Source organism: Trachurus japonicus, chromosome 18 (genome assembly GCF_045865225.1).
Source record: "Trachurus japonicus isolate A0001 chromosome 18, Traja_1.0".
Lineage (NCBI taxonomy): Eukaryota > Metazoa > Chordata > Actinopteri > Carangiformes > Carangidae > Trachurus > Trachurus japonicus.
The window spans coordinates 4,415,057-4,427,062 of record NC_140924.1 but is presented as its reverse complement, the minus strand read 5'-3'; the positions used below and the strand labels follow the sequence as shown (position 1 = coordinate 4,427,062).

The following is a 12,006-nucleotide window of genomic DNA, read 5'->3' as shown; positions in this document are numbered from 1 at the left end:
TTTGGGTCATGCCACATAATAAAGCCGAACATTAAAAGGCAATTCTGGGCAAATTCAACCCGGGCTGTAGTCTCCTAGGAGCTTATTCAAAGGGATATTCAGACGAAAATGTAATCCATGGTCTAACGCACCAAGACACCGAGTTAGAACCCCCCTCGAGAGATGAAGTCTGCTAACCACTAGCTTCTCTACTTGTAGCAACTTTAGCAAAGACCGCACCGTAACAAACTAGGGATGCACCGAATATTCGGTAACCGAATATATTCGGCCGAATATTGCAAAAAAAGCAACATTCGACCTTCGGTGGAATGAGCGCAAAGCAAGGCCGAATATTTAAAAAAAAGGTCTGATAAATACGGGATTGCGCAACGATCGAAACGGCAGCTTAAACCCCAGCTTTATTAGTAAGTGACTCCTACTGCTGGAAAAACAACAGCATCAAGAGCAGCGGGGGGAAAGGTGCACAGCAACGGCGCGCACCGTTGCACGTCGCTCCAAGAGCCCGGTGCGTCCTGTCTGCAGCGGAGACACGGCCACTGAGAGGACTGAGGGAGGGGACCGTTCCTGTAGGAACGCACCTTTTAATGAATCATTTAAAAACCAAACACCCTGAACAGCATGCTGAGTAGGCTACGAAAGGGAGAGACGGCTGCAGCAGTTAAAACGAAAGTTCCTCGTCTCAGCATGTCGCCCACTCCGTCCGTGGCCGACAGCTTTTAAAACAGAGTTTCCCAACTTTGGGGTCGGGACCCCACGTGGGGTCACCTGAAATTCAAATGAGGTCGCCTGAAATGTCTAGTAGCCTAACTGATGAATTAAAAAAAAATATGACCAAGAAAGGTAAGGAACCACTGTTTTAAAAGACACTTGGGTTTTTTGGAATGTACTTGCATAGATCTTTCAGCACTCACAATGGGCCGATATAGGCCTAAATGAAAAACTTTATATAACTTGTGCTTTTTTGATGAGCAACGGCAACTGGAATATTCAAAAACTGTCAGAATAGTCAATAAACATTTACTTTCTTTGAAAATTAAGTTTAAAAAAATATTTTATTTAAAAACTTTATAATTATAATTTATATAATATAAATATTCGGCCAAGCGTTTTGATTTTATTCGGTATTCGGCTTCGGCCAGAAAATGCCATTCGGTGCACCCCTATAACAGACAGTGCAGTCTATTTCTCCATGCGCAAACCACGATCAAAAAAACATTCATAGCTAAAAATAATGCTCAGAACAGCACCAAAAATCATCAACAGTACAAACAGGGTCCCACCACATAATACAAGGCATCAAACATCTGTTACCTTTGCCTGGTTTCTATTGAAAAGAGATGAAAACAACTAACCCAATCTCCTCCATACGTTATGCAGCAACTTTCCGCGTCCAGCATACTGTCCAGGCGCTGACAAAACACGTCCGAGTCCGACTGGCAACACAAACATTCAATTTCAGCGGCCATTGGCAGGCAGTGGCCACCTCGCGTCTAATCTCACGCTTACATGATTTTCTCCCACAAATATCTAAAGTTAGAAATGCCCGATTCTGTTCATTTCCCTGTGAACACTCAATAATAACTTTTATAAACTGATGAACAGGCCAGATACATAGGAACTTTGATTGCATTTGCACGGAGTAGGCTAATAATCAACATTTCCAGCCTTGAGCTGCGGGACTACCTGCAACCGTGGCAATAACAAGCAGACATCACAGAAGGGACAACATGGCTGAGTTTATGGAGTTTGACAACAACGACGATTGGTTTCGCTTCGATGGGCGCCACTATCAGTTTGAGACCGAGATCACAGAAAAGGAGCTGAAGGAAATTGAGGAGAAAAGTGAAAGAGGGGGAACTGCCGATGGAGTCTATGTGCTGGGCAATGGGGGATTCGAATGGTCATGTGTGGTCACTGCCTGCCAATGGCCGCTGAAACCAGATGTTTGTGCTACCAGTCGGACTCGGACGTGTTTTGTCAGCGCCTGGACGCTATGCTGGATGCGGAAAGTTGCTGCATAACGTAACTGGAGGAGAGTGGGTAAGTTGTTTTGGTCTCTTTTCAATAGAAACCAGGCAAAGCTAACAGATGTTTGATGCCTCGTATTATGGGATGGGACCCTGTTTGTACTTTTGATGACATTTGGTGCTGTTCTGAGCATTATTTGTGGTTTTGAGTGGCTTTTTGATCGTGGTTTGCGAGAAATAGACTGCGCTGTTTGTTATGGTGCAGTCATTGCTAAAGTTGCTACAACTAGAGAAGCTAGCGGTTAGCAGACTTCATCTCTCGAGGGGGGTCTAACTCGATGTCACAGTGCATTGGACCATGGATACCTATGGTTTATTGTCTTAAAGGTCTAAAAAAATGAATCTTCCCGCATCGCCCCACATCAGCTTATAATGGAGCTGACTGTTCTCTGGAAATTCAGGCATTTACATCCCACAATTTTTTTGACAGACAACGTCAGCTCACCTATCCTATAAGCTTTGTGACAGTTATTAGCAGATGACAACCACCTACAATATGATTCTAGGCACTAGTGCATATCCTACTTAATGATAATTTTCTAGACCTTTACTCATCTTTTATGATTGGTAGCATTGTGAAGAATCTATATTTAAGAGCTCTCATTTAAACCCAGTTTGGGGTAGGTCAAATAATATACAAAAAATAATTGTCAACAACAACCCTAACCCTTCTAAATCTTTCTTACAGCATTGTGACATGTAAAAACAATCCTGAGACTGAGGCCTCTGAGACTCTGCCCCCCTTCTGCAGCAGCATCAGAAATAACCTCCACAGGAAGAGGAAGTTGTCACGTACGTTCTACTTCAGTTGTATTTCAGCTCAACGCTCAGTCTGCAGCAAGACGACATGGAGGTCACAGCTCTCTGCTTCAGACTGTGTGAGTACTCAGTGTCACATTTCTTCTCTTTCTGTCCTCACTTTTATATGTTGCTGCTCATCAAAGCATCTGTTGCTGATTTACAACATTGCTCCTTTGTTTCTCCAGTGATGCTTGAATTTCTTCTGCTGGAGACACAAATTCAGAGTCTTTATGCTCAGCAAAGTGGTAAGGAACTCCACATTTTTGATCATTTCTTAATATAAATTGTGATGATTGTTTTATGCTTCATTCTGTCAGTCTGAAGATTAGTGGAAGCATGCTGATCTAAACCTGTTTTGGGATTTTAGTTTTTCAGAAATTAACTTGATGACAATCTTAAAGTGGGAGTTAAAAAAGATTACTTAATGCTTTGATTTCCTTTAAATACAAGAACATATCTTGAAAAAACAAAATAGTCTATATTATTGTATTGGTCACAAGGCTGATGAATGTTGATCCATTTAAAAGTTGCTTTTCTGGATATTCAAATACCAACTTTTGGATGTTTTATTTGTGAACTTTCAGGTGCAGCTTCTCTTCGTATCAGGATAGATCGCCTGCAGTTCTTTGAACATGAGTCTGTCTCTATTCATTGTGATGGGACTGATGGTTCTGCTCAGTTCAGAAAAGTCCGGAACGATATCTTATCACCTACACCATGTGTCATGAACAGCACATCATCAGGGTCATCCTGGAGCATTGACAGAGCTTATCCATCAGACAGTGGAGAATACTGGTGTGAGAATGACGGAGGAGAAAGAAGCAACAGCATCGACATCACCATCACTGGTACGTTCATTGTTCTTCTGAATCCACTACAGATCTACTGTGAACATGCAATAATCTAAAGTTTCTCTTAGTGTTTGTCTAGATGAAGATAACAATCCACTGAGCCAGTTTTATATTGCAAAGTGTATATTGAAAAAACAGATGCAGGAAATCTTTAGATGTTCTACTCATATGTTCGTGCATCTGACATTTTACTCAACTGTAAATTTTCTTCAGAGGGCTCAGTGATCCTGGAGAGTCCTGCTCTTCCTGTGATGGAGGGAGATATTGTTACTCTGCTCTGCAGAAACAAGACGACTTCCACCAACCTGAAAGCTGTTTTCTACAAAGATGGAGCATCAATGACCAACAGTGATGCCATTGAGGTGACAATGAATGTCTCCAAGTCTGATGAAGGACTGTACAAGTGCAGCATCCAGGGAGCTGGAGAGTCACCAGAGAGCAGACTGACTGTCACAGGTGAGAGTCATATTTTTTCATAGTTTATAAAAACTTAATCCCAGAGGAAAGTCTTTAACATGCATTTTACTTTCCCTCAGTGGTGTTGACGGTCAGAGCTAAAGGTTTAATATATGTTTGTCCATACGTCTGTCCCATTCACATAAAGCTGATATCACAGAAACACCTGAAAGGGCACTTGTTTAAACTTCACAATGGAAACATGAACTGATCAGATGCTGTCAAAGGTTACGGCCGTGGTTGTATTGATGATAACCTTGAGGAAACGTTTCACAAATTACTACAATTGGAGTTGTTTGGACTCACGGACAAACTGAATCTGGTCATTGAAGGTCAAAGGTCACTGTGGCCACATAATGTACATTTATGATATTTTCTATCCAGAATGTCAAAGGTCAAGATCACACTTTGTAGCTGCAAGTGAAACGTTCCCCACTGTTCCTTCTGTTTAGTCGAGTTTGTCTTCTTACAGCAGATTATTTCTGTTGTCTTTGCAGAAATTTGTCGGGACACTTGTGTCTTCTCAGACAACTTCATCCATGTCCTTCTCCTCATGAGGATCATCTTAACCGGTGTGATAATGGTTCTGCTGCTGCTGCTGCTGGGACAATTTCACTGTGGGAAACTCGGACGTTCGCAGAAAAAACTCAACGACAAAAAGGCAGAAGACTCTTAAAGGACACAGACACGATGCTGTGGTGTTTTATTTTGATCTATGTGTGTGACTTGAGGTTTTGGCTGTTGTCAACAAGGTGAAAAACCACAGCGAGACGAGACGTGACACATACACAGAGCTGTCAGAGCGTCTTCTTCAGGGTTTTATTTAGAGATGCAGATATACAGATGCAGTTTGTCATTAAACCACATTTAGTCACATGGGAAACTAAAGACACGGCCACAGTTTTAAACAAGATGAAAATAATAAAGACCAGCTGTGGTGAAGACGGTTATTCTGTTGTTGTTGTGTAGTGAGCATGTAATAACCGTCTGCTGTAATTAACATGGCTTCATCCCCTTTTACTTCCTGGTTTAGAAACCTGGACCAGGCCTTTTCAAATCATTTTTATTAATTTGCAGTAATTATAGTGACTACATATACTTTTGCTTCAAAATGGCAGCTGTTGGTGTCCGCTCATTATTCCGACATCCCAATATTCAGAAAATGAGCAATTTTTCAGAAATCTCATTGTTCTGATATCCCGTTGTTCTAATATGTGAGGAGAGAATGAAACACCATGACCTCCTGTTATAAACTCTGGTGCAAGTTGTGCGTAAATGACACACTGGGGTCTGGGTTGTTTGGGGAGCTCTCCGCAGTGCTGATCAGCCCTCAGCGGGTTATAGGATGTGTGTTATGGTTAGGGTTGGGACTTGTAGATACTAATGGTTAGGGTTAGGGTTAGAAATATTGAGATTCACAAACAATAGAACAACGTCGGAACAATAAGGTTTAATACAGTCGGAGCAATGTGATGTTGAAATATTGAGATCTTCAACTATTGGGATGTTGAAATGGTGGGATGTCAGAATTATGACATGGCATGCAGCTGTCATAACTAGAGACTTTCAAAAAATGTGTTATCTATGTAAAAGTTGTTTTTTTTATTAAAGTGGACAGAACTCTTGGCTGTTCAGTGTGTGTTACATCCATTGTGATTGAATTTGTGTGAATCTACTGTGAGTTTATGATCTTTAATATGACGACAGACTGGATGTAGAGCAGCTTCACACACACTTGGTTCAGATAGAAAACCTGAAGTGTGAAGTTTATGTCATGAAGGAATAAAGGAATTATTGGAAAGGCGGGATGTTTAAAAAAAAGAAAAAAATACCGTCATTCCGACCATAGGAGGCAAAAAATGTCGGAATGACGGGACATTTGATAGAGAATTAAGTGTTGCCATTCAGACAATTAGAGTCCTATATCGGGCTGGTGGGATGTCGGAATGGCAGTTACCCCCCATGCACATAAGGAGTGGGCCACTGATTCTTCTCACACCAATTTCCTGTATTCCCCCTCCTCGTTCCCCTTGATACGTTCTGCAACTGCTGTGTCTTCCGAGAACTTCTGCATGTGGCCGAGCCCAGAGTTGTGTTGGAAGTCAGCAGTGTACAAGGTAAAGAGGATGGGGGACAGCATGATCCCCTGCGGAGTTCTCGTACGATACCGCTGATGGTGGTGGTGGATGTAATGCGGCCGATCCCTACCACTTGCATGGTAGATAGTTTTTCCTGCAGAAGTTGGGGCTGAATGGTGTGAAACGCACTTGAGAAATCGACAAAAAAATCTTCATAGCGCAGCCTCCCCCCTCAAGGTAGGAGTGGGTCTGACAGAGAAGATACAGGACAGCATCCTCCACCCCTGACCTCTCCTTGTAAGAAGACTGGAGTGGGTATGCTCCCCAACAACCTCGGGGGCGGGTGGTGCAGCATCTTCCCCTCCAGTTTCTTCTTATAAGCCTCCCTGGCCTACCTCTTTCAGCATTCTCCTTACCTCCTCTGGGTCTGCATCCTTGAATGCTTTTTCCAATTGAGGACTGCTTTCACCTCACCAGGGATTCGGGGCTTGTTGTTACCAAAGCAGCACACTTCCCTGGCAGACACAGCAATGTCAGTGCAGAAGTTGATGTAGTCAGTCAGTCACTGTGTGGCCCCCTCAATGTCATCGCTGTGAGATGGACGAGGAATGATGTAAATGTAATTACGGTCACCTCTACAGTGCACCTGGACAGTAAACTGGACTGGTCCCTGAACACAGATGTTTTCTGGTACAGAGCATCTCTTCAGCCACAGGAGCCTCAGGCCCTTTGACCTCTGCAGTGAAAAGGTGAACATGTTTCATCAGTCAGTGGTGACAGATGTACAGTGTTTCTACTCCCAGTAAGTATGACCTGAACAAAGGAGACTGGACAAACTGGTTAAAACAAGGAACTAACCAGTGATGTCACGTCTCAACACTGAGAGCCCACCTCAGCCTCTGAGACCCTGCCCCCCTTCTGCAGCAGGATCAGAAATAACCTCCACAGGAAGAGGAAGTTGTCACGTACGTTATACTTCAGTTGTATTTCAGCTCAACGCTCAGTCTGCAGCAAGACGACATGGAGATCACAGCTCTCTGCTTCAGACTGTGTGAGTACTCAGTGTCACATTTCTTCTCTTCCTGTCCTCACTTTTAGAAGTTGCTGCTCATCAAAGCATCTGTTGCTGATTTACAACATTGCTGCTTTGTTTCTCTAGTGATGCTTGAATTTCTTCTGCTGGAGACACAAGTTCAGAGTCTCTACGCTCGGCAAAGTGGTGAGAAACTTGTTTTTCTAAGAATATTAACCAAAAGCTGTTTATCTGATGACATTTTTCACAAATGAACATGATGACAAAAACATTACCACAAAGTGGGAGTTAAAAAAGATGAGTAAATGCTAATATTTCCTGTATATCAAAACATACCTTACAAAAATTGTCTGTTTAATTATACCTGTCATAAGACTGATGTATGTTGATCCATTTCAATTTGTTCCTCTTGTGATGGATATTCAAATACCAACTTTTGGATGTTTTCTTTGGGAACTTTTAGGTGCAGCTTCTCTTCGTATCACTCCAGACCGTCTGCAGTTCTTTCAACGCTCATCTCTCTCTTTTCATTGTGACGGGACTGATGGTTCTGCTCAGTTCTGGAAAGTTCAGAATGGTACAGTGTTTACTCCACTCTGTGTCATGGAGAGCTCATCATCAGGGTCATCCTGCACAGCTACTGGACTTTATTCATCAGACAGTGGAAAATACTGGTGTGAGACTGAAGGAGGAAAACGAAGCAACACCATCGACATCACCATCACTGGTACGTTTGTTGTTTTTCTGAAGCTACTACAGATCTACTGTGACCATGTAATAATCTGAGGTTTCTCTCAGTGTCTGTGTAGAATGGAAACTGTAGGGAAATTGTCACATATCTGTCAATAACGACCCCTATTGACTTAATCACATGTGACAATTAAACAACCACCTTAAAGCAGACACAGCTTTACCAGTCCATCTCCAGAACTTCTACTCTTTGACAAGGAGTTGATCTGTCACAGAGTTTATTTGATTGTGATAATTCTACCATGAAAAGATATTTGGGTTCTGTCACATTTATCTATTCTGTGTTATATAATGTCCTCTATTATTCTATCTGTATACAATTGTTATGGTTATGGTAAGGGCATTGTGTGAGGAAGTTTGTACCTACGGCCAGGTTCAGACTACACAATTGTTTTGTCTTTCACGATGGTCACCATGTCAGATTAAATAATCACAGTGGCAGAAGGTCTTGCAGTGTCTACGCAAATAAATAAAATCTAACATAGACTTTGTGTTGGGGTATCCTATAGCATCGTAGACACAAAATAGCTGGTTGTCAGTTATGTCACACTACATCAGTTCGTCATTCCTGACAGTGGAGATGTGTGGGCCATGACGAAATCGGAAAGTCGGCCTGAAATCGTGTAGTCTGATCCTGGCTTAAGTTTCCACATGTTGTTCAGGTGGCTCAGTGATCCTGGAGAGTCCTGCTCTTCCTGTGATGGAGGGAGATACTGTGACTCTGCGCTGCAGAAACAAGACGACTTCCACCAAAGCTGTTTTCTATAAAGACAACATCCCAGTGAACAACAGTACTGCCATGGAGGTGAGGTTAAACGTCTCCAGGTCTGATGAAGGACTGTACAAGTGCAGCATCCAGGGAGCTGGAGAGTCACCAGAGAGCAGACTGACTGTCACAAGTGAGAGAGAATTTCAAAGTTGAAGTTCATGGGTCACTGTGGCCTCATAATGTACACTGATGACATTTTCTATCCAAGGTCAAATGTGAAGATCAGTTTGTAGCTGAAGGTGAAACATTTTCCACTGTCTTCTTACAGCAGTTTATTTCTGTCGTCTTTGCAGAACTCCACAGAGACACTTGTAGAGACACTTGTCTCTACTCAGACAACATCATCCATGTCCTTCTCCTCATGAGGATCATCTCAAGCGTTGTGATAATAATTCTGCTGCTGCTGCTGCTGGGACGACTCAACTGTGGGAAACTCAGACATTCACAGAAAAAACACTGACAGAAACACATAAACCTCTTGAAGAACACACACGGTGATGTGGTGTGTTTTAATTTGATCTGTGTGTGTGACTTGAGGTTTTTGTGCTGGCTGTTGTCACCAAGGTGAAAAACCACAGTGAGACGAGACACGTGCATGGAGCTGTCAGAGCGTCTTCAGGGTTTTATTTAGATGCTACAGATGCAGTTTGTCATTAAAACACATTTAGTCACATGGGAAACTAAAGACACCACCACAGTTTTAACCAATGCTGAAAATAATAAAGACCAGCTGTGATGAAGGCTGTTATTCTGTACATGGCTTCATCTGCTTTTACTTCCGTAATGAATCAGCAAATACATGAATCCCCTTATAATTAAAGGATTGTAATGACTGCTTTGCTAAAGTGAGTGTGATACTTTTAGTCTAAGGTTTTTCACATTGACAGGACATTATTGTGTCTTTTATTGTGGGTTAAAGCAAAGTGTAAGTTATTCTGGACTCCACACAGAGAAAATATCAATATGTCTTATAAAAATGTTCATGTTACTGATTTCATAATTTGAGACTTTTTGTATAAACAGACACACGTTCTATACAACAGTTAAACTGATTTTATTTTTTATAACAAAGACCTAAAGTCACCATTCAGTATAAACATAATAAAAGTTTACATCTTTACAAATTCCACACATTTTCTACATTTCAAAAGAAAAATTAATTAGTTAAATTAGCAATAATTTAAATAACCAAACATCTTTAAAGGAGCTGTATGTAAGAAACCAGAGACTAAGGCATCATGTTAATTTGAAATACTGATCTAACTGACAACAATACTGTAGCACAGTCAAAATATTCACATTTAAACATTTTATTTGCAGCTTACAATCATGTTTATGTTTTGATGTTGTGTTTTGTCCTGTTGCGCCACCCACCGCTCTCTCCCAATCACAGAGTCAGTATTTTGGTATTTGGCCTCCGGGTTGCCAGTTAGGCAGCAGGCTACCACTGAGCTGCAGCTTATTATATCATATTTCCTTGATATAACATGGGAGAAATCAGTGGCCTGTTACTCTGCCGTCTGATACTCCGCCGTCAGAGCAATAGAACAAAGTAAAAAAGCAAAATATTCATCAACAACCTGCTGAAACTACAGAAATGTGAACACACATTTTTACTGTGATAACAGATGTAGATGTACTGCTGCTTCATTAACTCACTGCAGGTAGTAACTAATGCAGTCCAACATGTTTTAGAGAGGCGTGATCATCTTTACTTTGAGACTGTGAGTGAGTCTCAGGGTACCATAGCCACAAAGCTGGAGCAGAGCAGAGGTTAGTGTGTGGATATCTGGCAACATGGAGCCTGGGGGGCAAGGGCGAGGGGAGACAACACGCTGCAGTGTTTTGAATTTGACTGCAGCAACAGATGTGGCCACAGTCTTACTGTACATACAGCTCCATTAAGTGTTTGTAAAAATCATCTTTCATGTATTTCAGCGTCTCCAACTTGGACCCCTCTGCTCGACTCCGCCACAGAATAATAACACAGGAAACAACGACCAACAACAGTGAAGATAAAACAACAACCTGCATCATGATGCCACAAATCATAAATGACATAAAGACACAGGAAACATGAAGATGAAACTGAAAACACCTTCACACTCAAGGTTTAAAACATCTTCAATTTTAATTCAGCAGATTTTTGGTTTTATCAATCAATCAATTTGTTTATTTCGGGCATGTCAATTTAAATCATCATCATCACACTTCATCATCTTCGTTCAAATAATACAATACACATGGCCGAAAGGGAAAGCGGGAGAAGCAAAAGCTTATCTAGTCCCGCCCCCATTTATACAAAATTCAACAAGATTATAGTGCTCAAGGTAAAAATAAAACATAAATTATAGCTGCTGCGCAGCGATGGGTCGGGTCCGGGCTACTTTTGGGCATATTTAGGCAATTCTGAGCAACAAACAGGAGAATAGGAAGACAGGACAGTTGACCTTATAATGTTCAGTTTGCATCATTTGAGGATTGAACCCACAACCTCTAGAACCAAAGACCGTTGTCTATCGCACTGAGCTAATTGACAAGTGGAAGTGCAACAGTGGCTTCACAAATTGAGTAAGCCATTCACTGTCGCGCAGGCAGATTTGAAACCACAGTAAAAAGAAAAATCAGTTTTTGAGGTAAAATAATGATATGTATTTGTAAAACATCTACTGTGAATCTAAGATGTTAGGAGCCTTCGTGCATGGTCCAGGCCAAGCTATTTGGATTTTTAAACTTAGAGGCTTGCTGTGATGCCTCCATTAGGACAATTGTCTTGTATTTCGTGTTGAGGACAACTGACATTTTGATCTGTCATCATCATCATCATCACCCTTGCTGGGTCTCGAACCCACAGCCTCTGACACCAAGAACCAGCTCCTAACTCGCAGAGCTAATTGGCTGGTAGTGAGACCTGCTGTGTAGCTTCATTTATCCACTCAGGTGAGTCAGTGCCCGGGCAGCTGTTGTCAAGGCAGATTTCAAAAATGGTCAAAAAGTCAGAAATTCTGTTATCTAAACAAAAATCTGTTAATACATAAATTGCATCTAGACAGCAAAACAGCTTGAGGACATGTGACATTTTGATCTGTCATCGTCATCATCACCCTTGCTGGGTCTCGAACTCACAATTTCTGACACCAAGAATCAGCTTCTAACTCGCTGAGCTAATTGGCTGGTTGTGAAACCTGCTGTGTAGCTTCATTTATCCACTCAGGTGAGTCAGTGCCCAGGCAGCTGTTGT

General features: G+C 41.7%; 2 protein-coding genes and 1 long non-coding RNA gene across 3 annotated transcripts in view; 1 reads left to right on the top strand and 2 right to left on the bottom strand.

Moving 5' to 3' along the window:
• Window positions 1–12,006, bottom strand: part of LOC146968396 (uncharacterized) — a 431,785-nt gene that overhangs the window by 10,977 nt on the left and 408,802 nt on the right. The window lies entirely within an intron of this gene.
• LOC146968411 (uncharacterized) overlaps window positions 1–12,006 on the bottom strand; it is a 42,766-nt gene that overhangs the window by 10,481 nt on the left and 20,279 nt on the right. The gene's annotated exons all lie outside the window — the stretch shown is intronic.
• LOC146968412 (high affinity immunoglobulin gamma Fc receptor I-like) lies at window positions 1,728–9,346 on the top strand. Its single transcript, XM_085760345.1, has 5 exons — window positions 1,728–1,900; window positions 3,435–3,676; window positions 3,893–4,135; window positions 8,659–8,895; window positions 9,330–9,346. Exons 1-5 carry the CDS (start codon window positions 1,728–1,730, stop codon window positions 9,344–9,346), a joined length of 912 nt encoding a protein of 303 aa, XP_085616471.1.